A 25,161-nucleotide genomic window follows, 5' to 3' on the forward strand; every position below is an offset into this window, starting at 1 on the left:
ATACTGGAAGGTAAAATAAAGGAAAATCCTAAATTGTTTTACAAGTACATTAAGGTTTAACGGATAACATGCATAGATACATAGAAGATAGGAGCAGGAGGTGGCCTTTTGGCCCTTCGAGCCTGCTCTGCCATTCATCACGATAATGGCTGATCTTCCAACTCAATAGCCTAATACAGTAGTCCCCCGTTATACCTCGCTCCGCAATACCGCGGTTCGCGATATACGGCGGGGGGGCTTATGGACCCCAACTTACTCGAAACAGCCGGGTGCTGTCAGCTTCCCTCTCCGGATCAAAGTGAGCCGGCCGCTGAAGTTGACACTGCCGGCTGATTGGAGGGAGATTATGTTTCAGTGAGAGAGGAGCAGCTCACAAAGCATCCGGAAGTGGATACTGCAGAGGATTGGAGCAGGGGGTTCTTTAAACCGGTGGCGGTCAGGACTCTGGATGGACCGGACCGGGGATCTTTACATTGCAGTAGCGCCTAGTCACTCCGTTTTAAAAGTGGCACCTGTCACTTTAACCAAGTTTAACGCGAGGCTTCAGGGGGTCTGACCTCTCCCCCCGCCCCCCATATCACAGAGGACTGAAGACACAGTCATGGATTGTATAGTGGTTTAAGCACGCCTCGTAGACTCACAATGGGAAGCGCATGCATAGATTTTAAAATAAATTTAAAACCCCCATCGTGGATATCCGTGGCTCGGATGTAACGCGGGTGGCTGTCTTGGACCCCAACACCCGCGTTATAACGGGGGACTACTGTACTGCTTTCTCCCCATAACCTTTGATCCCATTCTCCACAAGTGCTATATCCAGCCGCCTCTTGAATATATTCAAAGTTTTAGCATCAACTACTTCCTGTAGTAATGAATTCCACAGGCTCACCACTCTTTGTGTGAAGAAGTGTCTCCTTATGTCTGTCCGAAATGGTTTACCCTGAACCCTGGTTCTGGACATACATCATTGGTAACATATTCCCTGCATCTACCATAATTCTCTATGAGATTTCCCCCTCATTCTTCTGAACTGCAGTGAGAACAATCCCAACCTAGTCAATTTCTCCTTATACGAGTCCCCTCATCCCTGGAATCAATCTGGTAAACCTTTGCTCCACTCCCTTGAGAGCAAGAACATCCTTCCTCAGAGAGGGAAACCATAACTGCACACAATGCTCCAAGTGTGGCCTCACCAAGGCACTGTACAATTGCAACAACACATCCCTGCTTCTATACTCGAAACCTCTCGCAATGAAGGCCAACATACCATTAGCTTTCTTTACCGCCTGCTGCACCTGCACGTTTACCTTCAACAACTGGTGCGCAAGACCACCCAGGTTCCGCTGCACACTCCCCTTTCCCAATTTATAACCATTCAGGTACTAATCTGCCTTCCTGTTTTTGCTTCCAAAATGAATAACCTCACACTTATCCAAATTATACTGTATCTGCCATTGATTTGCCCACATGCCAAACCTGTCCAGATCATGCTGTGGGATCCCTGCATCCTCATCACAATTCACCCTCCCACCTAACTTGGTATCATCTGCAAACTTTGAGATGTTACATTTTGTTCCCTCATCAAAATCATTAATATATATTGTGAATAGCTGGAGTCCCAGCACCGATCCCTGTGGTACCCCACTGGTTACTGCCTGCCAATTTGAAAAGGACCCATTAATCCCTACTCTTTGTTTCCTCTCTGCCAACCAGTTTTCTATCCACCTCAATACATTTCCCAAATCCCATACGCTTTAAATTTACACAATAATCTCTTGCGTGGGACTTTGTCAAATGCCTTCTGAAAGTCCAAATATACATCAACTGGCTCCCCCTCGTCTACTGTACTGGTTACCTCTTCAAAGAATTCCAACAGATATGTCAAGCACGATTTTCCCTTCATAAATCCTGCCACTGTTTTCTAAATGTTCCACTATAAAGTCCTTGATAATGGATTCAAGCATTTTCCCCACTACCGATGTTAGGTTTACTGGTCTATAATTCCCTGCTTTCTCTCTACCTCCCTTTTTGAATATCGGAGTGGCGTGAGCTACCCTCCAATTTGCAGGGACAGTTCCAGAGTCTTGAATCCTGGAAGATGACCACCAATGCGTTCACTATTTCCAGAGCCACCTCCTTAAGCACTCTGGGATGCAGATTCTCAGTATCTGGGGATTTATCCGCCTTCAATCCCATCAATTTTCCCAGCACCATTTCTTTACTGATATTGATCTCCTTCAGTTCTTCCCTCTCACTAAACCTTTCATTTTCCAGCATTTCTGGTATCTGGTTTGTGTCCTCTTTTGTGAAGACAGTATGTATTCAATTTCTTAGCCATTTCTTTGTCCGTTATTATGCAATCACCTGTTTCTGTCTGTAGGGCGCCTACATTTCTCTTTACCAATCTCCTTCTCTTTATACATCTATAGAAACTCTTAGTGTCAGTCTTTATGTTTCCTGCAAGCTTCCTTTCGTACTGTACTTTCCCCTTCCTAAACAATCCCTTTGTCCTACTTTGCTGAATTCTAAACCGCCGCCCAATCCTCAGATGTATTATTTTTCTTGGCCAATCTGTATGCGTCTTCCTTGGATCAGATACTATTTCTAATTTTGTTTGTAAGCCATGGATTGGCCCTCTTAACCCCTTTGCTTTTCTGCCAGACAGGAATGAACAGTTGCTGTAGTTCCCCCATGCGTTCCTTGAATGTTTGCCATTGTCTATCCAGTCATCTCTTTAAGTAACTTTCCCCAATCTATCAAAGCCATCTCACGCCTATCCTCATAGTTCCCTTTATTGAAATTTAGCACCCTAGTCTCCGAATCAACTATTTCACTCTCCACCTTGATAATAAATTCTATCATGTTATAGTCGCTCATCCCCCAGGGGTCACGTACAGCCAGACTGCAATGATTTCCTTCTCATTACACAGTCAAAGATGGCCTGCTCTCTAGTTGGCTCCTCCACAGATTGGTCAAGAAAATTATCCCGTATACATTCCAGGAATTCCTCCTCTATGGCATTGTGGCTAATTTGATTTGCCCAATCTATATGAAGATTAAAGTCACCCATGATCACCGATATCCCTTATTACATGCATCTCTAACCAGGGAAAGAGTTGGTCCCATCAAGGACCACAGTGGCAATTTGCATGTGGAGTCTGAGGACATAGACAAGGTTCTAAATGAATATTTTGTCGGTGTTCACGAGTGAGAGGGACAATATGGGTATAGAAATCAGGGAGAAGGACGGTGATAAAATTAAAGCAATTAACATGGAAAGAGAAAATTCTGAGTGGTCTGGCAGGCTTAAAAGTAGATAAATCTCCAGGGCCGTATGAAATGTATCCCACGCTGAGTGAGGCAGGGGAGTAAAGAGCAGGGGCGCCGGCAATAATTTCAATTCCTCTCCGGAGGGATGCCTGAGGATAGCCAATGTGGTATCATTGTTTTCAAAGGGAGGAAGGCATAAACCTTTCCTCCCACAGTCCAAAGATGTGCAGGTTAGGCGAGTTGGCCGTGTTAAATTGCCCTTGTTGTCCAAAATGATTAGGTGGGGTAACGGGATTTAAAGGGATAGGGTGGAGGTGTGGGCTTAAGTAGGATGCTCGTTCCATGATCCGGTGCAGATGGGCCAAATGGCCTCCTTCTGAACTGGAAATTCTATAATTTAAGGCTTTTGATAAGGTCCCACCTGGGAGACTGATAGTGAAGGTAAGAACCCATGGGCTCCAAGGAAATTTGGCAAGTTAGATTCTGTAATTGGCTGAGTGGCAGGAAGGAGAGGGTGATGGTCAAGGAGTGTTTTTCTGACTGGAACCTCGTGTCCAGTGGGGTTCTACAGGGGCCGATGTTGAGGCCCTTCACGTTTTTGGTTTATATATATGATTTAGACTTCAATGTAGGAGGGTTGATAATAGGTTTGCATGATATAAAAATTGGTTGGGTGATAAATATTGAGCAGGATAGCATTAAGATTATAGGAGGATCTAAACAGGCTGGTCAGATGGGCTAATCAGTGGCAAATAGCATTTGATCCAGACAAGTGTAATGCATTTGGTCATGCCAAACAAGGCAAGGGAATACATGATAAACGGCAAGATCCTGGGAAGCACCAAGGATCAGAGGGATCTTGGTGTGCAAGCACATCGGTCCCTTAAGTTAGCAGAGCAGGTGGATATGGTGGTTGGGATGGTATATAGTGCACTTGCCTTTATTAGATGAGGCATGGAGTTTAAGAGCAGGGAGGTTTTGCTGGAACTGTATAAAATGTTGGTTCGGCCACAGTATTGTGTGCAGTTCTGGAATCCACATAATAGGAGGGATGTGGAAAGGGTGCAGAGGAGATTTACCAGGATGTTGCCTGGGCTGGAGAGTTTTAGCTGTGAAGAGAGATTGGATAGACTGGGGTTGTTTTCCTTGAAACAGAGGAGACTGAGGGGGGACATGATTGAGATGTTTAAAATTAAGAGGGACATCGATAGAGTAGACATGAAGAAACTTTCCCCCTTTATGGAGGGATCAATGATCGGGGGCATAGATTTACGGTCAGGGGCAGGAGGCTTAGAGGGGTTGTGAGGAAAAGTTTTTCACCCAGTGATTGTTGGGAGTCTGGAACTCACTGCCTGAAAGGGTGGTGGAGGAAAAGAACCTCAAATATTTAGACGCGGACTTGCGATGTCGAGACATACAAGGCTATGAGCCAAGTGCTGCAAAATGGTTTCCAATACTTAGGAGGTAATTTTTGACCAGCGCAGACACAGCAATCTGATGGCCTTTTCAGTGCTATAGGTCACTATGATTAAAAAGAAAACAATAGTAGGAAATTCAAATAGACAGCATTTATCCAACTGATTTAAATATAAGTCACCAAAGCTTGGAAGCAAACATTAATCCGACAAGAAACCATTACTGTCATCACAGAATTGAAGCAGTAAGTAGAGATAACAACCTTTATTCCAGAAAAGTGAATCAATTTGGGATAAAGAGTTCCTCTGTTCCTTCAGTCTTCTCCTGAAGCTTGCATCATACGTTCATCCCAAATGGCTATTTCTCTGGCAAGAGACTGGACTGTTATTGTCAGTAAGCAGTCGTAAACAGGAGATATTTTCCCCTTTGTATGACAAGAGATGGTATTATTTTTAATATTTTGGGGGTTTCGCATGTTATTCTGTGAAGCACATGTGTGTGTGTGTGTATGCATATACACAAACGTTTCGGTCAAAGGAATGTAGGTGTCAAACGCATGCACTTGAAGTAAGGATGGCAAATTAAATCTGTATAATAAGCAGAGTAGAAATTTGCAGATTTTTAGCTGTTAAATTTCAGAGAATGAAAAAGTCAACAACTTTGAAAAAAACATTTAAAAAATGAGGTTATAAATTTTTATTTGGCCTGAAAGGGGGCAATCTCCTGCCAAAACTGCTCGCTACCCAAAGATCATCCTGGAGAACGTTAACCTCAATTTTTCTTTCCTACAATAATCTCCTTGAATTCCTCTCTTCCATACTGTCGCCACCATCAATGAGCAGGGGACGATTATGGACCTCATAATTTAAGATGGAGAATATCAATGTAGTCGGTTCTGCTCCAACTTCCCCCCCCCTCTCTCCCTCCCCCCCACTGCTGTACTTCATCTTGCCTTAGTCTAACCTCCCATAAGGTTCTCAGCTGCCCAACTATTGAACCCAAATCTTTCTCCAGTTTTTCTCCCTAATCTGCTCACCCAGTTAATCTCGTCCACAAGATTCTGGCCCTCTTAATAGTTGCATCTTTCTTCCTAGTTACTTCCCTCACCCAACAAACCTGTTGTTATCAGCTATATCCTCAAAAACAGACTAATTGACCCCTACATTCTTAAGAACCTGCTGCCCAGCTCAAACCTCCGTTGCCCAACCAAGTCTAGAACTTGCTGTTGTCTCCCAAATCATGCTTACCTTTTGTACAATTCAGTTTTTGAATTGATACGATCATATTTTCATTTCTGTACTGTGAATCAGAATGAACAAATGTCACAAAAAAGATGCACTATGATGACAGAAGTGCACTATTCCTCCTCATCTCATCTGTCTCCTTTGAGCCAATCACACTATTCTCCTTCAATAATTTTCTCCCACTCAGCTAAATGGAATGGCCTCACTTGGTTCCACTGATGTCTATTTATTTAACTGGTGCCAGACCATCTCCAACAATGCTTCCCATACCATTTCCTCCAAGGTTCCTGCTCTTTATCTACATGCTACCAGCTAGTAGTATCATCTGCAGACATGAAGTTAACTTCCCCCTGTAAAATTACAACACAGCTCTACTACTCCTGATTCAAACATTAGAAAGACTGAAGGCCTCCTGTTGAGCCCACCACAATCTCCCTAGACATGGTATCAAGCGGAATGAGAATATGTGCAACCGTGGCATCCTATTTGACCATTAACTGAGCTTACAACCCCATAAATGTTCAGAAAAAGGACTGACCATTTTTACATCCATACATGGCCTATCTTTGGTTGTGATTCAGCACATCATTTGTGGGAGAACGCATCGACGTCTTCATGATCTCCAGATTAATCTCCTGGCTTTCCATCCTCCACCCTTTAAATTTCAGCTCATCCTAACATTGCTATCCATAAACTTTCCTGCATCCTTGCCAACCACTAACATACATGGTCGTATTATTTGGTGTACCCTTTCTATGCAGAAAGCAGAGATCAAAAAAAGACAGATCTGTACACTACTTTATGCAATAGGGTCTATTGTTGATGGCTTGGTAGCAAGGCAGGATATTGATGAGACTTCAACTGATGAAAAAGTCCAACAAGCTTTCAACTCTTATTTAAGCACCCATTGGAATTTAATGGAGAGAGCAAAATTTAATTAAAGAAAGCAAAGACCAAGCAAAAGAATGGATTTGTTCATCAACAATCTCTACTGGCTGACAAAGTAATGCAATTATGGACACTTAAAGGATGAGCTGATTCATGACAGAATCGTAGACTCTCAACAGATGCTTTTACAGAGAAGAGAAGATTTAAATTGATTAAAACTGAACACTAACGTGCGGAGGCTGCTAAATGTGATAATGATGCCGGCAGCAGAAGGAGAGGCGGAGATTGTGGCGGCATTGGATGCGGAGAAGGCCTTTGACAGGGTTGAGTGGGGGTACTTGTGGGAGGTGTTGAAAAGGTTCGGGTTTGGGGTGGGATTTATTAAATGGGTGAGGTTGCTGTAAGAGGCCCCGATGGCAAGTTAGCGACAAATGGGAGGAGGTCTGAGTACTTCAGGTTCCACCGTGGGATGAGGCAGGGGTGCCCCCTGTCCCCCTTGCTTTTTGCGCTGGCAATAGAGCCTCTTGCCATGGCTCTCAGGGAGTCGAGGAGGTGGAGGAGTTTGGTGCGAGGGGGGGAGGGGGGGAGGAGCACCGAGTGTCGCTGTATGTGGACGACTTGCTGTTGTATGTAGCAGACCCGGTGGGGGGAATGCCGGAGATTCTTGCTGAGTTCGGGAGTTTTTCGGGATATAAATTGAACCTGGGCAAGAGTGAGCTGTTTGTCGTGCACCCGGGAGATCAGGAGGAGGGGATTGGTAGGCTCCCGCTAAAGAGGGCAGTGAGGAGTTCTAGGTACCTGGGGGTTCAGGTGGTTCAGAGCTGGGGGACTCTGCACAAGCTCAATTTTACTAGGTTGGTGGAGCAAATGGAGGAGGAATTTAAAAGGTGGGACATGCTGCCGTTGTCGTTGGCGGGTAGAGTACAGTCCGTTAAAATGACGGTGCTCCCGAGGTTTTTGTTTTTGTTTCAGTGCCTCCCCATTTTCGTTCCGAGGGCCTTTTTTAGGAGGGTGAACAGCAGCATTCTGGGATTTGTTTGGGCGCATGGGACTCCGAGGGTAAGGAGGGTCTTTTTGGAGCGGGGCAGGGATAGAGGGGGGCTGGCGCATCCCAACCTCTCTGGGTACTATTGGGAGGCTAGTGTCTCGATGGTACGCAAGTGGGTAATGGAGGGGGAGGGGGCAGCATGGAAAAGGATGATGGCGTCCTGCGGAGGCACGAGCCTGAAGGCACTGGTAACGGCTCCGTTGTCGTTCCCTCCAACGAGGTACACCACGAGCCCAGTGGTGGCGGCCACCCTCAAAATTTGGGGGCAGTGGAGGCGACACAGGGGGGAAGTGGGGGGGCTCGGTGGAGGCCCCGCTGCGGGGGAACCACCGGTTTGGCCCAGGGAACATTGATGGCGGGTTCCTGGGGTGGCACAGGGCGGGCATTAGGAAATTGGGAGACCTGTTTATTGACGGGAGGTTCGCGAGCCTTGGTGAACTGGAGGAGAAGTTTGAGCTCCTCCCGGGGAATATGTTCAGGTACCTTCAGGTCAAGGAGTTTGCTAGGCGACAGGTGGAGTGGTTCCCTTTGCTGCCCCCGCGGGGGGTAAGGGATAGGGTGCTTTCGGGGGTGTGGGTCAGGGATGGGAAGGTGTTTGACATCTATCAGGTAATGCAGGAGGTGGGCGAGGCTTCGGTAGAGGAGCTGAAGGCTAAGTGGGAGGTGGAGCTGGGGGAGCAGATTGAGGAGGGGACATGGGCGGACGCCCTGGAGAGGGTGAACTCCTCCTCTTCATGTGCGAGGCTTGGTCTCATCCAGTTCAAGGTGCTGCACCGGGCCCACATGTCCGGATCTAGGATGAGTAGGTTCTTTGGGGGCGAAGACAGGTGCGTCAGGTGTTCGGGGAGTCCAGCGAACCATGCCCATATGTTCTGGGCATGCCTGGCACTGGAGGAGTTCTGGAAGTGGTGGCGGGGACGGTGTCGAGGGTGGTGGGATCCAGGGTCAAGCCAGGTTGGGGACTCGCGATATTTGGGGTTGGGGTGGAGCCGGCAGTGCAGTAGGCGAAAGAGGCCAATGTCTTGGCCTTTGTGTCCCTAGTAGCCCGGCGGAGGATCTTGCTGCAGTGGAAAGATGCGAGACCTCCGAGTGTGGAGACCTGGATCAATAATATGGCCGGATTCATTAAGTTGGAAAGGGTCAAGTTCGCCCTGAAGGGGTCGATACAAGGGTTCTTTAGGAGGTGGCAGCCTTTCCTCGACTTTCTGGCTCAACGATAAGGTACTAGGTCAGCAGCAACCCGGTGTGGTGGTGGTTGGGGGGGGGGAATAGTGTTAATTTGCTATTGTTAATTTATTCTGTTGTTTATTGGGGTTGAGGGGCGGGGGGGTTTGTTATATGCGTTGTTACGGGTGCCGGGGGGGTGTTTATTATTATTATTTTTATTGTTATTATTGTATTGTTTTGTTGATTATTTTTTTAAAAATTGATTAAAACAGTGCAGATTGTGAGGCAAACAAACTCAGGAAGCAGAATCCATTACAGCCTTGTTCCAAACATGGACAAAAGAGGTGAACTCCAGCGGGGAGGACGGAGTGACTGCCCTTAACATTAAGGCAGCATTATGGCATGGTATGGTATGTATTATGGCATTAAGGAACCCACTAAGGAACCAGACATCAGTGGAACCAAGCCGAGGTGACGGTGTTCACTTCTCCCAAAATTATCTTCTGCCGCCTTTACTGGATGATGATCTTTCTCCTGTTTGGCATTGGAGGAGTTCTTCGGCTACTCACAGTACAGCTGAGGTGACCAAGTTGACTTTTCCCAGAGTCCTCTTCTGCCACCTCGACCGAGATGGGCATATTTTTGGTCTCGCGGAGAATCGGTTGATATTGGGAATGGTCAGGAAAGTGGAGTTGAAGCCAAAGATGAGTCATGATCGTATCAAAGGGTAGAGCAGGTTTGACAGAAATATGGTCTATTCCTGCTCCTATTTGTCATGTTCTTAAACTGAGGTCTGTTCTCCTTGGAGCAAAGGAAGTCGAGGGAGATTTGATAAAATTGTACCAAATTATGGGAGGTTTAGTTTAGCTCAACAGAGAAAAGCTGTTCCCATTAGCTTATTGTACAAGGACGAGGAAGTAATTTTAGGTGTTTGGCAAGAGGGTGTGCAGAAAAACAACGAATAGTAATGACCTGAACACACTGAAGAAGGTGGAAGCAGAGACACTCAATTATTTCAAAAGGAAATTGCATGGGAACTCGAGAGAAATAATTTGCAGAGTTATGGGGATAGAGCAGGGGAATGAGACTGCTCTGATTGCTCTACAGAGAACCTGTGTGGATTCAATGACGAATGCTGGAATCAATCATTGAGGAGATGACTGAACAGTTGAAAAGACAAAGCTCGATCCACCATTGTCAGCATGGTTTTAAGAAGAGTAAATCATGCTTCACAAACTGGCTTGAGGTTTTGAGAACATAACCAACAAGGTGGACAATGGGTAACCTGTGGGTGTGTAACATCTAGACTTCCAGAAGGCATTTGACAAATTGCCACATAAAAGACTTATCTAGAAGATGAGATCGCAGGGCATTGGCGGTAAAGGAATAGATTAGATTAAGGATTGGCTGACTGACTGAAGGTTGAGATGAATGGGTCACTCTCTGGCCCGCGTACTTTAACTAGTGGGATGCCGCAGGGGTCAGTTCTCTGACTGTTCACAATCTATATAAATGATCTGCAAGCAGGTGATACTAAAATAAGTGGGAAGGTAGGCAGTGAAGAGGAGCTAAAAAATGTATAGACATATATAGATAGTCTAGGAGATTGGCCAAAGTTTGGCAGATGGAGTTTAACGTAGATAAGCGTGAGGCTATCCATTTTGGACACAAAAATAGAAAGGCAAATTATCAAAATGGAAAGCTGATTCAAAACGGGTCTGGGCAGAGGGATCTGGGTGTCTTTGTTCATGACTCGCAGAAAGTCGGTCTGTAACTTAACTACAGCATGTAACTAAAAAGGCAAATAGAATGTTAGTGTTTATTGTCAAGGACTGGAGTATAAAAGTCGAGAAGTGCTGTTGCAATTGTACAGGGTGTTGGTGAGACTACATCTGGAGTATTGTGTTTTGTCTCTTTATTTGAGGAAGGATGTGGTGGCAGTTCAGAGGGGGTTCACCAGATTGATTCCAGTGATGAATGAGTTGACGTATGAGGAGAGATTAAACAGTTTGGGCTTGCGCTCGCTAGAGTTTAGAAGGATGAGAGGGGATCTGATAAAATACTGAAAGGAATTGATAAAGTCAACTTAACATTGGCCTATCTAGAACGAAAGGTCATGGACATACGTCGAGAGATTGTAGATTTAAACATGAGATGAGGAGGAACTACTTCTCGCAGAGAGTGGTGAATTTGTGGAACTCACTGCCCCATAGTACGGTGGAATCAAAGCCATCAAATGGTTTCAAGTAGATATATTTCTGATAAAAAACAGGTTAAAGAGATATGGGCAACTGGGGAGTTGGATTTGAGACCTGATTGGATGGCAGAGCAAGCTCAAAGGGCTGAATAGCCTACCTCTGCTCCAAATCCCTATGTTCCTATGGCTTCTTCTATGCTGTAATATCCTCATGGTAGTTACAGGATTTTCCATCTCCTGATGAATTCCAATCTAAAGTTAATCCTTTTATTTCCTGACATTACTTCCTTCAAAATACAAGGGTATTGAAATGTTCAGTGGTTTTGTGCTTAGTAACCCAAATTGTAATTACATGCTTACAGTAGATAAATCTTGTTATGGATGAACATACAGAAGAAGTTTGATTTAATTATAATATTTGGTGATTAGGTTTGCTTTATTACTAATGCAGGGTGTAAACGTCCTATGAACTTATTCCTTCATGCATTTTATGTCAATGACTTTAATAAATCACAGGGTAGTGCAGAGAAGTCCTACACAGACAGGAACCACATGCTACATGCAAGATTTAATTTTTGGACAGCTCGGCGTTGTTAGTATTTAAAATCCATACATTTAACTTGTATACTATATAGACTGCAGAAGTGTATAGAATATTAGGATTTCATTACTGTGTGGTATAATGAATTTATGTTTGTGCAGTATTGTGATATTTTGAACCAGTTACAATATTTAGATATTTTGTACCAGTTGCAATGTACCTTTTCAAAAACAACTTGGTTTACAAGGTAAAGTCCCCATAGTCCCATTGAGAGGGAGAGCTGATTGGTGGTGATTTAACCTGAGGATCACCATACCTCAGATGAGGGGCAAGATTGAGAAGGCAGGGCCTTCATGGATAACCTATAGCTGATATTTGAATCCAGCATCAACTTCAATAATGTTTTTTTTTATTTAACAAACCTTCGCAACATTCAGTTCTTCCCACGGCATTTATTTGTAGTTACATAATTTTTATTTTGTAACTCATTGCATCCAGCACGAATAAATGCAAATATTCCAAGAAATAATGCAACTTTTGAAAAGTCAAAATAATGCTTCAAGTTTAACTTCAAAATTTGGAACCCAGTGACATGTTTTTCCTTAACATATTTCAAAGTTTAAAAGATAATTGCAATAATGTTCTTGAGAATTAATGACTTAAAACACATTTTTGTAGGAAGAATGGGATGACAATGTAAGCTAAATGGTACAATTTTGAAAGTGTGCAACAACTTGAGGCTGTGTGCACACACATCTTTAAAGATGGCAGCACGGGTTAACAAAGCAATTCATAAAGCATATCCAGAGTCCCTACAGTGAGGAGGTAGTCATTTGGCCCAACAAGTCTGCATCGAGCCTCCGAAAGAGCACCCTACCTAAGCACATTTCTATGTCCTATCCCTGTAACCCCAACTAACCTGCACATCTTTGGACAATTTAGCTGGCCAATCCACCTAACCTACACATCTGTGGGAGGAAACCGGAGCACCTAGAGGAAACACACACAAACACAAGGAGAATGTGCAAACTCTACACAGACAGTCACCCGAGGCTGAAATCAAAGCCGAGTCCCAGGTGCCTTGAGGCAGCAGTGCTAACCACTGATGCTGCGTCGAATACGGGATCTCAGCCTTTATAAATAAAGCCATGATGTGGAGATGCCGGCGTTGGACTGGGGTGAGCACAGTAAGAAGTCTTACAACACCAGGTTAAAGTCCAACAGGTTTGTTTCAAACACGAGCTTTCGGAGCACGGCTCCTTCTTCACCTGAAGAAGGAGCCGTGCTCCGAAAGCTCGTGTTTGAAACAAACCTGTTGGACTTTAACCTGGTGTTGTAAGACTTCTTACTTTATAAATAAAGGTAGCGAATACAAAAGTCAGGAAACTATTCTTAATCTATATAAAACACTCGACTGACTCCAGTTGTAGTATTTTGGGAAGGATATGAATGCTTTGAAGAGGATGCAGATGAGATTTACTTCACTGGTTCAAGGGATAAGGGATCACTGTTACATAGATAGATTGGAGGATTTGGGAATGCTTTCCTTAGAGCAAAGTAAGATAAGGGGAGATCTGATACTGGTGTTTGAAATCATGAAGCTTTAAGGTAAATTAACTAAAGATTAATGGTTTCTAATGGCGGAAGGGCCAATAAACACATTTAAAACAAAAGAACTAGGCATGACATAAGGGAAAAAAAATTCTTTAAAAACTGAGTCATTGTGCTCCAGAACATTCTGCCTGAAAGATTCAAAGCAACATTCAAAAAAAAAAAAATTAGTTAAATAATTTAAAATGAAAAAACAATATACAGGACCATGGAGAAACAAGGGAGTGGAATTAGTTGAACAGTTATACCAAAAGCCATCACAGGCACAATGGGCTGAATTGCCTCCTTCTATGTTCTAATATTCTATGATTCTATGTAAGCATTAAACTGCTGAACAAGAATTTCAAAAGTAACTATTACATATATTTCCTAAAAACTACTTTACAGCTAATATTGCTTCTCACCAGGCGACAACTTGGAACCAAAATCTTGAAAACACAACTTGTATCCTATTCATAACAAAAGCTAAAATGATCCCTTACTTCGACTCCCAGATGCATCTCCAATCACCAGCTTTATTTGGATCTGTCTCATCTGTAGTTTCCTCTTCATTAATATTAATTTCCAGATTTCCATTGGACCAAAGCTGCAAAGAATTCGAACCAGTCAAGAGACGAATTCCTGAAATTGGAAAATGTTTGTTACTTCAATTACTGTTTTACCCTTCAGTCCTCATGAAAGCTTCTGAACTCAGTGTAGTCCTGTCAAATGATTTGACAAAAAAATGGATATCCCCTTTGTTCTGTGACAATACTTTGACAAACCAGTGATATCACAGAATGGTCCCGCAATTTCAATGGAATTTAACCAACTGACAGCTAGCAATTTTACCCATACGTTTTGAGTTTCCCGATTTACCAACTATGAAGGAATGCAAGACCAGAGTGCAAGTGTTCACTTGCAGCTTTTGACATATTCCTGAATGGACAGTGAAAGAGTTGAGGCATAGAAACATAACAGCCTTTGTCATGGTTGGAAAATTGTGCATGCTATGAATATCGAAAAGCAGGAAAACAAAAAAAGGAGGGAGGAATAAAGTAAGGAGGAACAAACAAAGGGCTGAAGCAAAAGGAAAAAAACAGAAAGTAAGGAAGAAATTGGTAAACGTGAGGTCATCCATTTTGGTAGGAATAACAACAGAATGGACCATTACTTAAATGGTAAGAAATTGCAACATGGTGCTGTGCAGAGGTACCTGGATGTCCTTGTGCAAGTATTACAAAAAGTTGGTTTGCAGGTGCAACAGTTAATTAAGAAGGCAAATGGAATTCTGTCCTTCATTGCTAGAGGGATGGCGTTTAAAAACAGGGATGTTATGTTGCAGCTGTATAGGGTGCTGGTGAGGTCACACCTAGAGTACTGTGCAGTTTTGGTCTCCTTACTTGATGTACTGGCACTGGAGGGTGTGCAGGAGAGATTCATTCGGTTTATTCTGGAGTTAGATAGATAGAGAAATACAGCACAGAACAGGCCCTTCGGCCCACGATGTTGCGCCGAACTTTTGTCCTAGGTTAATCATAGAATTTTGGACAATTTTTCATGGCCAATCCACCCAACCTGCACATCTTTGGACTGTGGGAGGAAACCGGAGTACCCAGAGGAAACCCACGCAGTCACGGGGAGGATGTGCAGACTCCACACAGACAGTGACCCAAGTCGAAATCGAACTTGGGACCCTGGAGCTGTGAAGCAATTGTGCTATCCACAATGCTACCGTGCTGCCCTTAAGAAGTTAACCTACACTCCATTATTCTACCCTAATCCAAGTACCTATCCAATAGCCGCTTGAAGGTCCCTAACGTTTCCGACTCAACTACTACCACAGGCAGTGCATTCCATGCCCCCACTACTCTCTGGGTAAAGAACCTACCTCTGACATCCCCTCTATATCTTCCACCATTTATCTTAAATTTATGTCCCCTTGTAAAGGTGTGTTCCACCCGGGGAAAAAGTCTCTGACTGTCTACTCTATCTATTCCCCTGATCATCTTATAAACCTCTATCAAGTCGCCCCTCATCCTTCTCCGTTCTAATGAGAAAAGGCCTAGCACCCTCAACCTTTCCTCGTATGACCTACTCTCCATTCCAGGCAACATCCTGGTAAATCTCCTTTGCACCTTTTCCAAAGCTTCCACATCCTTCCTAAAATGAGGTGACCAGAACTGCACACAGTACTCCAAATGTGGCCTGACCAAGGTTTTGTACAGCTGCATCATCACCTCACGGCTCTTAAATTCAATCCCTCTGCTAATGAACGCTAGCACACCATAGGCCTTCTTCACAGCTCTATCCACTTGAGTGGCAACTTTCAAAGAACTATGAACATAGACCTCAAGATCTCTCTGCTCCTCCACATTGCCAAGAACCCTACCATTAACCCTGTATTCCGCATTCATATTTGTCCTTCCAAAATGGACAACCTCACACTTGTCAGGGTTAAACTCCATCTGCCACTTCTCAGCCCAGCTCTGCCTTCTATCTATGTCTCTTTGAAGCCGACAACAGCCCTCCTCACTATCCACAACTCCACCAATCTTCGTATCATCTGCAAATTTACTGACCCACCCTTCAACTCCCTCATCCAAGTCGTTAATGAAAATCACAAACAGCAGAGGACCCAGAACTGATCCCTGCGGTACGCCACTGATAACTGGGCTCCAGGCTGAATATTTGCCATCCACCACCACTCTCTGTTTTCTATCGGTTAGCCAGTTTGTTATCCAACTGGCCAAATTTCCCACTATTCCATGCCTCCTTACTTTCTGCATAAGCCTACCATGGGGAACCTTATCAAATGCCTTACTAAAATCCATGTACACTACATCCACTGCTTTACCTTCATCCACATGCTTGGTCACCTCCTCAAAGAATTCAATAAGACTTGTAAGGCAAGACCTACCCCTCACAAATCCGTGCTGACTATCCCTAATCAAGCAATGCCTTTCCAGATGCTCAGAAATCCTATCCCTCAGTACCCTTTCCATTACTTTGCCTACCACCGAAGTAAGACTAACTGGTCTGTAATTCCCAGGGTTATCCCTATTCCCTTTTTTGAACAGGGGCACGACATTCGCCACTCTCCAATCCTCTGGTACCACCCCTGTTGACAGCGAGGACGAAAAGATCATTGCCAACGGCTCTGCAATTTCATTTCTTGCTTCCCATAGAATCCTTGGATATATCCCGTCAGGCCCGGGGGACTTGTCTATCCTCAAATTTTTCAAAACACGCAACACATCTTCCTTCCTGACAAGTATCTCGTCAAGCTCATCAGTCTGCGTCACGCTGTCCTCTCCAACAATATGGCCCCTCTCGTTTGTAAATACTGAAGAAAAATACTTGTTCAAGACATCTCCTATCTCTTCAGACTCAATACACAATCTCCCGCTACTGTCCTTAATCGGACCCACCCTCGCTCTAGTCATTCTCATATTTCTCACATATGTGTAAAAGGCCTTGGGGTTTTCCTTGATCCTACCCGCCAAAGATTTTTCATGCCCTCTCTTAGCTCTCCTAATCCCTTTCTTCAGTTCCCTCCTGGCTATCTTGTATCCCTCCAGCGCCCTGTCTGAACCTTGTTTCTTCAGCCTTACATAAGTCTCCTTCTTCCTCTTAACAAGACATTCAACCTCTCTTGTCAACCATGGTTCCCTCACTCGACCATCTCTTCCCTGCCTGACAGGGACATACATATCAAAGACACGCAGTACCTGTTCCTTGAACAAGTTCCACATTTCACTTGTGTCCTTCCCTGACAGCCTATGTTCCCAACTTCTGCACTTCAATTCTTGTCTGACAGCATTGTATTTACCCTTCCCCCAATTATAAACCTTGCCCTGTTGCTCGCACCTATCCCTCTCCATTACTAAAGTGAAAGTCACAGAATTGTGGTCACTACCTCCAAAATGCTCCCCCACTAACAAATCTATCACCTGCCCTGGTTCATTACCAAGTACTAAATCCAATATGGCCTCCCCTCTGGTCGGACAATCTACATACTGTGTTAGAAAAGCTTCCTGGACACACTGCACAAACACTACCCCATCCAAACTATTTGATCTAAAGAGTTTCCACTCAATGTTTGGGAAGTTGAAGTCGCCCATGACTACTACCCTGTGACTTCTGCACCTTTCCAAAATCTGTTTCCCAATCTGTTCCTCCACATCTCTGCTGCTATTGGGGGGCCTATAGAAAACTCCCAACAAGGTGACTGCTCCTTTCCTATTTCTAACTTCAACCCATATTACCTCAGTAGGCAGATCCCCCTCGAACTGCCTTTCTGCAGCTGTTATACTATCTCTAATTAACAATGCCACAAGGAGACTGAGTAGACTAGGACAATACTCTTGAAATTTAGAAGAATGGGGGGGGGGGGACTCATAGAAACATATAAAATTATGAAGGAAATAGATAAGATAGTAGCAGGGAGGTTGTTTCCACTGGCGGGTGAAACTAGAACGAGGAGGCATAACCACAAAATAAGTGGGGACAGCTTTAAGACCGAGTTGAGGAGGAACCACTTCGTGTAAACGGTTGTAAATCTGTGGAATTCCCTGCCCGGTGAAGCAGTTGAGGCTACTTTGTTGGATGTTTTTAAGGCAAAGGTAGATAGATTTTTGAACAGTAAAGGAATTAAGGGACATGATGAGCGGGCGTATTGTAACTGGAGCTGAGTCTACAAAAAGATCAGCCTCGATCTTATTGAACGGCGGAGCAGGCTGCAGGGGCCAAATGGCCTACACCTGCTAGTTCTTATGTAAGAAAAAAAAAGGGAACAAAGGCAAAAAGGGAAAATAGCCAAGGAAAACGAAGAAAGGAAAAATGTTGAAAAGAGAAACCACTGTGAAAAGAGGAAAGGGGAGGAAGGCTGAAGGTGAAAAAGGAAGGAATTCAAGAAAAGATTGAGACCATCCATTTTTACTGCCTCCAACTTCCCAAACTTTCCCTAACCATGGAACCAATCATTTCCCCCATTGTAACCCTGCACTTGCATTTTTCTCTTGTTTCTCTATCACTTCTCATGCCCTGCTCATTTTGCCCATGGTACTCGACGTCCTGCTCTCCCAATCTGATATGCACCAAATTTCTGACCACTTAACTTCCTTTTCGAGCTGCCATGTTAGTTGAGACAGTTCCTTCCCTTCAGGGACAATTGTCTTCCACCCCTTTAACCTGTAGACAACCCCCTGGTCATCACAAAACCCCAACCTCGACTCTGCTGTCCTTGCAAATTATTGCATGACTTCCAACCTCCCTTTCCTCCTCAAACTCCTCAAGGGTGTTGTTGCCTCCCAAATTCACATTCACCTTTCTTTCAACTCTACGTTTTAATTGTTCCAATAATATTTCGCCTCACCATCTTCTTCTACAGTCCTCAGATGGCTTTTTATCAAAGCCACAAATGAGCTATGTGACTAACATTACTCCACATTCTTCTCGACCTGCCTGCACCCTTTGAGACAGTTGACCATACCATCTTCCTCCAGTATCGTTCCTCTGTCGTCCAGCTGGGTGGGACTGCTCACAGTCATGACCAGAGATCTACCTGCAATGGCTTTCTTCCAACTCCCAAAGCTCTAGAGATACTGAGGATATAACCCCGTCACCTCCCATTTTTCATGTGTAGGCTGCACTTCGGTAATACCATCCAAAAAAAAACATCAGGTTGAGGTACACTCATCACCCTAGTCTAACTCACCACCACTTGTCACAATCACATCCATGTCTCCTTAATTGATTAGATTGCTTATCCAACATTCACTGCTTGTTGAGCAAGAATTTTCTCCAATTAAATACTGGGAAGAACAAAGTCACAGTCTTTGGTCCTTGTCAAAACTTCATTCCCCAACCATTGACTGTGCCACTCTGCCTGGGAACTGTCTAAGGCTAAACCATAGTATTCACATCCTTGGTGCCATATGTGACTCTGAATAATCCATCTAACAAGATATCGCCAACTCCATCACCAAGCCTGCACACTGTCACCTGTGTAACATTGCCCACCTTCAGCCCTGCCTCAGTGTATCTGTTGCTGAAACCCTTATTAATGATTTTGTTACCTTTAGACTTGATTATTCCTATTTCCTTCTGGCCAATCTCCTATCTTACATCCTACATAAACTTTAGCTCACCCAAAACTCTCTGAACTTTTACAATTTGGACCTCTTGTGCACCCCAATTTTAATAACTCTACCACTGGTGGCCAATTTTCCAGTTTCCTGGGTCTAAAGCTCTGAAATATCTTGGCAACATCTCTCCGCCTGTCTTTCAGAATCTTACATGTTTCAATGGGATCACCTTTCATTCTTCTAAATTCCAGGAAATTTTGAACAGTCATCCCCAGTCCACTAGGACTACAGCTACACTTCTACAAACCTAAAATGTAGACCATTGGGTCCTGGAGCTTTTAGCCCCTTAAATTTCACCAATACCTTTCTCTACTGATATTAATTACTTTAGATTCCATATTCTTATTAGTTCCTTGACTATCCTCTATTTCTTGCAAGTAATTGATATCTTTTACTGGTGAAGACCAACAAAATATTTGTTCAATTTCTCTGCAATTTCCTAATTTCCCATGATACTTTTTCCCGTTCCTGCCACTGCCACCAAGGCACAAATATTTATTTTAGTTACTCTATACAAGCTCTTACAATTAGTTTTTATATTCTTGGATTGTTTACTCTCATTCTATTCATTCTCTTTTAATCAACTTTTTGATCTGTTCTAATTTGATCTGCCCCAATATCATCTTGCATGGCTTGATGGTAAATTTTGTTGCTATGTTCCTTGTAAAGCACCTTATACGTTTTATGATGCTAAATAAGCTATTTAACTGTCAGAAGTAGTTGTTGTTATCCAGCAAGTTTCCTCCTGGCAGTTTAAACTGCTACAAAAATTCAAACCAAGTGATCTCCATCACAAGGCACTTGGTTAACTGTGATGCTAATTTGAATTCAATTTTTTATTACAGTAAATTAATTTAAGACAGACTTAACAATAATGGGAGCAAAGACTTAGCGACAAGGACATAGCCTCACCATGACTGCCGCAACACAAAATCAGCAAATATTATTTTGGACCCGTGGCTGGAGAAAATAATTTTACAAATCAGCTGGTTCATATTCACTGTAATCTTGTCTAACATTCCAGTCATTGAGAAAACAGGCTTCCAATTTACAACTTTTACATATCTTTTCTTACCTTGTGGGTCCCATGCTAAGTTATGCACCACTGACTCCAGTGCAAATTGTCCACTCTTCTGCCATTGATAATTTAGCTGCTGACAGATAGAAAATTCAAATATAAAAAGGTGCAATGACTCAAGTGAGTTTAACAGCTTCTTGTTGAAACACATTTCAACATTATTAATTAATTTATTAAATAAGAGCACAACTTAAATGTTATGGGGAGAGCTGTTATTGGCAGAGAGGTTTTAGTTTAGACAGGCATCATGATTGGCGCAGGCTTGGAGTGGCGAAGGACCTGTCCTGTGCTATTCTTTGTTCTGTATAGTCCTTAATGGACCGCTCTGATTGTTTAATAGGTTACATCTTAGACATGCTTTGTAATATTAAACTTATGGCAACAGTCGGCAAAATAATTGCATTCAAATTTGGCAATCAAATGCTGAATTTGCAATGAGAAAAGGAAGAGTCCATTAATTAATTGTGGATTACTTGTGGGAATACATAAAACACTTTTTGGTTGAGTGGCTTTAATTTAAAAGAAAATTCTAAGAGCATATTACCTGTCATCTTATTTCACTTCATCCCATAATAAAGGTATACTCAAGTTTCATAATATTGACGGCATAATACAAACATACAAAACCTGGAAGTGCATAACTCCAAATTTTTATGTTTTCTGTTCATAAAAATTGACAGATTTGATAGTTGTAAGAAATACTTTGCTATCACAAGTGGTGGCATGTAGTCTAAGTATATCTCGCGTGCCCGAACTTTCAGATCAACTAGAAAATATAACTAATCTTAAAAGTTACAAATGCAAATCAGATATATTGCACAACGAATTTACAACAGTTACTACAATTCAATTCATACATCAGTTGTGTTAGCATGAAAAGCTTTTCATTTAACTATGTACACTGTTAATAACCACATATACACATTAAACAGTGACAGTGTGCTGTAGTGAAAAGCAGCAAAGGTACTCAAGGAAACTGTAATTCTCCATTACAAGAAAAATATTGAAACTACAGGACAGGGGAAATTCACCAGTGCCGAATATTGATGGTTGAAAAATCAGGTTCACAATACTGTAATCCGATCTCTAAACTATGCCTTTGAGTGTCGCTCAATATTGGAAGTGTAGGGGCAGCACGGTGGCCTAGTGATTGGCACAACCGCCTCACGGCGCTGAGGTCCCAGGTTCGATCCCGGCTCTGGGTCACTGTCCGTGTGGAGTTTGCATATTCTCCCCGTGTCTGCGTGGGTTTCGCCCCCACAACCCAAAAATGTGCAGAGTAGGTGGATTGGCCACGCTAAATTGCCCCTTAATTGGAAAAAATAATTGGCTATTCTAAATTTATAAAAAAAAATATTGGAAGTGCAGAATTTCCTCTGACATGTATAAGGATTCTCGACAATCTCAATTCAAGGTAATCTCAAAGGACAGTCAACATTTTCTAACTTTCCAGTTTAATATCTTTTCCCAAAAATTGCCTGTGACAATTGGTTCTGGTCATCAGATCATCAACTTTAATAGAGAAAACAGTCAGTATAATTTGTGTTAACAATCTGACTTTTTTAATGATGTGTTGAATAACATCATTGGGATTATATTTGGGTATTTCTCTGAAGATATTCTTGTACACCTGCAGATAACAAACCTTATGAGCTCTGTTCATTTTCAACCATGGGCTCAGCATGAAGACACGCTGATACCCTTACATGCATTTTATTAGTTTTGAACAGAGAAGATCCCAAAAAGTACTGAATGCAAGAGTGAGCTGTCCCAACTGTAAAGTTATTTCAATGCCTGGGCATGCTGGTGAATGCAAATTTCATTTTAGACGTGTTCCTCCTCAGTTCCACTGAGAAGGGATGAAAGGCACTTTTGTCTTTTCTTCAGTGACATCTAAGTCACAATGCTAGTTAATCTTGCTATGCACCAGACAAATATGCAATAGTTTTTTTTCATAGTTTAGAAATTGCAGGCACAAAATTAAAGAGCTCCATTCCACCTATCTACTATGATTAACCTGCAAGTTGGATTCTGCTGCAAAAATGAATAGTTACAGGGAGGAAATACACTCGAAAGGAAACTCAAGATGCACATAATTTTATTGAGGCTCCACACAAATAAACTAGCTTAAAGAGTTGAGATCATGGTCAAACCTGGTATTTTGCATATATCCAAAGATGATTCAAAATTCCCTAGGTGGGTCCTTCTTACCACACTACTTTGTAGCCTACAGTCAGAGAAAATTCTAAAACCTACAACAATTGTACTATATGTAAATATTAATGCATACATTAGTTGTTGGCATCTTGTCTAAATATTCATTTGGGTTGCATTGAAGCAAGTAACTCCAAGAAACGTAAGTTGGTCATTTTAGCCAATATACTGACATGCTATGCCAAGTGGTTCTGCTAATATTAAAGAGCTGTTGCAGTTTGTCTACCTAGTGAGAACTCAAAACTTTACTCATCAGTTGTCTATTAAGTTGAAATCAAGATGGTTTCAGGCTAACACACCTAGCGATGGGGAAGACTGTAAGCAAGCCAACCTCTTTGGCAGACTTGGGAAGAAAATACATGAGGGAAGCATGCCCATTGTACTCCAGTGCACTGATAATTAACTGGCCAGCTTGACTCCTTAATAGAATCTGGAGCGACAGACATTTATTACAAGTTACAATTCTTCCACTTTACTCGAAATAATCCCAAATACTAAAGCCCTAATTGTATGTCCCTAGCTGGATAAAAAGTACGAAGTACTCCTTGCTGATTCGCAGTACAGTTTTGGAAACATCTGCTGTGCCCCACACACACTTCAGCGACGCTAAACGCTGGTCCAGCCAACCTGCATCAGAGTTCTGGAATTAAGTAATTGGGATTATAAAAGGAGAATGTGCACTTCATAATGGAAAATCAAAAACCCTACTAGAGAGTGTAAATCTCTCAATAATTTAGGGAATCAAATATGGTTCTAAATCTGTGTGAAACACTGACATAGAACATACAGGGCAGAAGGAGGCTATTTGGCCCATTGAGTCTGCACCAACCCACTTAAGCCCTCACTTCCACCCGATCCCCGTAACCCAATAACCCCTCCTAACCTTTTTGGTCACTAAGGGCAATTTATCATGGGCAGTCCACCTAACCTGTAAGTGTTTGGACTGTCGGAGGAAACCGGAACACCCGGAGGAAACCCACGCAGACAGGGGAGAACGTGCAGACTCCACGACAGACAGTGACCCAGCGGGGATTCGAACCTGGGACTCTGTGAAGCCACAGTGCTATCCACTTGTGCTTCCGTGCTGCTTGGGTACAAAAGAAACCAGCTCAAAAAAAATCTACCAAACAAATTCTAAAAAAATGTGAGGTTTCAGAACACCAAAATTCAAGACAATATTCTCACTGTTTTAAAACTAAAAACACAAGTTGTCTCCACCTACTGTAGAATGCTTAGTTTTCCGATTTAAAAGGGAGATGGGTTCAAAAATGCAGATTAAATTTCCATATGATGCAGCAATCTGTGAAGAAAACACATTTGAGCAGTGATACTGAGTTATTAATTCCCACAATTACATGATCACCATTTATCAGACCACAGAGCTAGACTGAATAAAAGGCAAATGCATCATCTTAGTTTCTAACAGCATGTTGAGGCCTTGATGTCTCAAAGATGCCCTGTTTCCAGGTTCACGCATTGAAAAATGTTGCTCTTTGCATGCAATAATTTTGCAATTGTATTGCAATCCCTATTGCTCATCTATGAAGGCCTTGCCTTCCAAACCTTGCCCCTTCCCCAAGGTGTGGTGATCCTTGGTTAAATTACCACCAGTCAGCATCCCCCCACTCAAAGGGGAAAGCAGCTGGTGGTCATCTGAGACTATGGCGACTTCACTTACTTTATTCTTTAATGAATTTCAGATCTGCACATGGATGTTCTGGAATAAAAGATTCTAAACAATACAGACAGTCAACATCAACGCAGAAAGCAGAAGATTTTGGCCATTATTGGTACTTCAGAAATGAGAAAAATTGATGCAACTTGTATTGAATCACACAAGAGTCAGGTGTGTTCATAGTTTGCTTACCATCAAGAAAGGTTAAAAAAGCTAATTTCAATTTATTTTTCTGCTTCCCTCCAATAATCACCAACGGTCTGGTGCTGTGATTATGCTGAAGTTGTAGAGGTTTGTGCTTATATAAATATGTAACTTCAGCAATTCCCACATCCTCCAATAATGCAGGTAAACATTTTCAGCCAAGTATAGAATAACTGGGTCTCTGTAGTTCATCTATTGAGAGTGCTATTGTATACATTGTCCTAAATCTCAATGCATTACATTTACATGGAATTTATTCCAGCCTTAGAGAGGTGTTGTGGGAAGGGGACGATATATCGCAGGCGACTGATCAGTGGACCAGGGTGTTGCTCTTGAAATAATCCCTTTGGAATACTGAAAGGGAAAGATATGTTTGGTGTTGGCAGCATGTTGGAGGTGGCAAGAATAGCCGAGGATGATCCATTAAATACAGAGGCCGTTGGGGTGGAAGTTGAGGACAAAGGAAACCTTATCCTGGCT

At 42.8% G+C, this 25,161-nt stretch overlaps 1 protein-coding gene across 1 annotated transcript in view; it reads right to left on the bottom strand.

Annotated features, from left to right (window-relative positions):
• Window positions 1–25,161, bottom strand: part of LOC119970433 (dmX-like protein 1) — a 332,281-nt gene that overhangs the window by 233,036 nt on the left and 74,084 nt on the right. Inside the window, 3 exon segments of the mRNA XM_038805043.1 lie at window positions 13,865–14,003; window positions 20,586–20,664; window positions 24,025–24,102. Coding sequence (XP_038660971.1) covers window positions 13,865–14,003; window positions 20,586–20,664; window positions 24,025–24,102 — 296 coding nt within the window.

This window comes from Scyliorhinus canicula, chromosome 8, assembly GCF_902713615.1.
Source record: "Scyliorhinus canicula chromosome 8, sScyCan1.1, whole genome shotgun sequence".
NCBI classification, from domain to species: domain Eukaryota; kingdom Metazoa; phylum Chordata; class Chondrichthyes; order Carcharhiniformes; family Scyliorhinidae; genus Scyliorhinus; species Scyliorhinus canicula.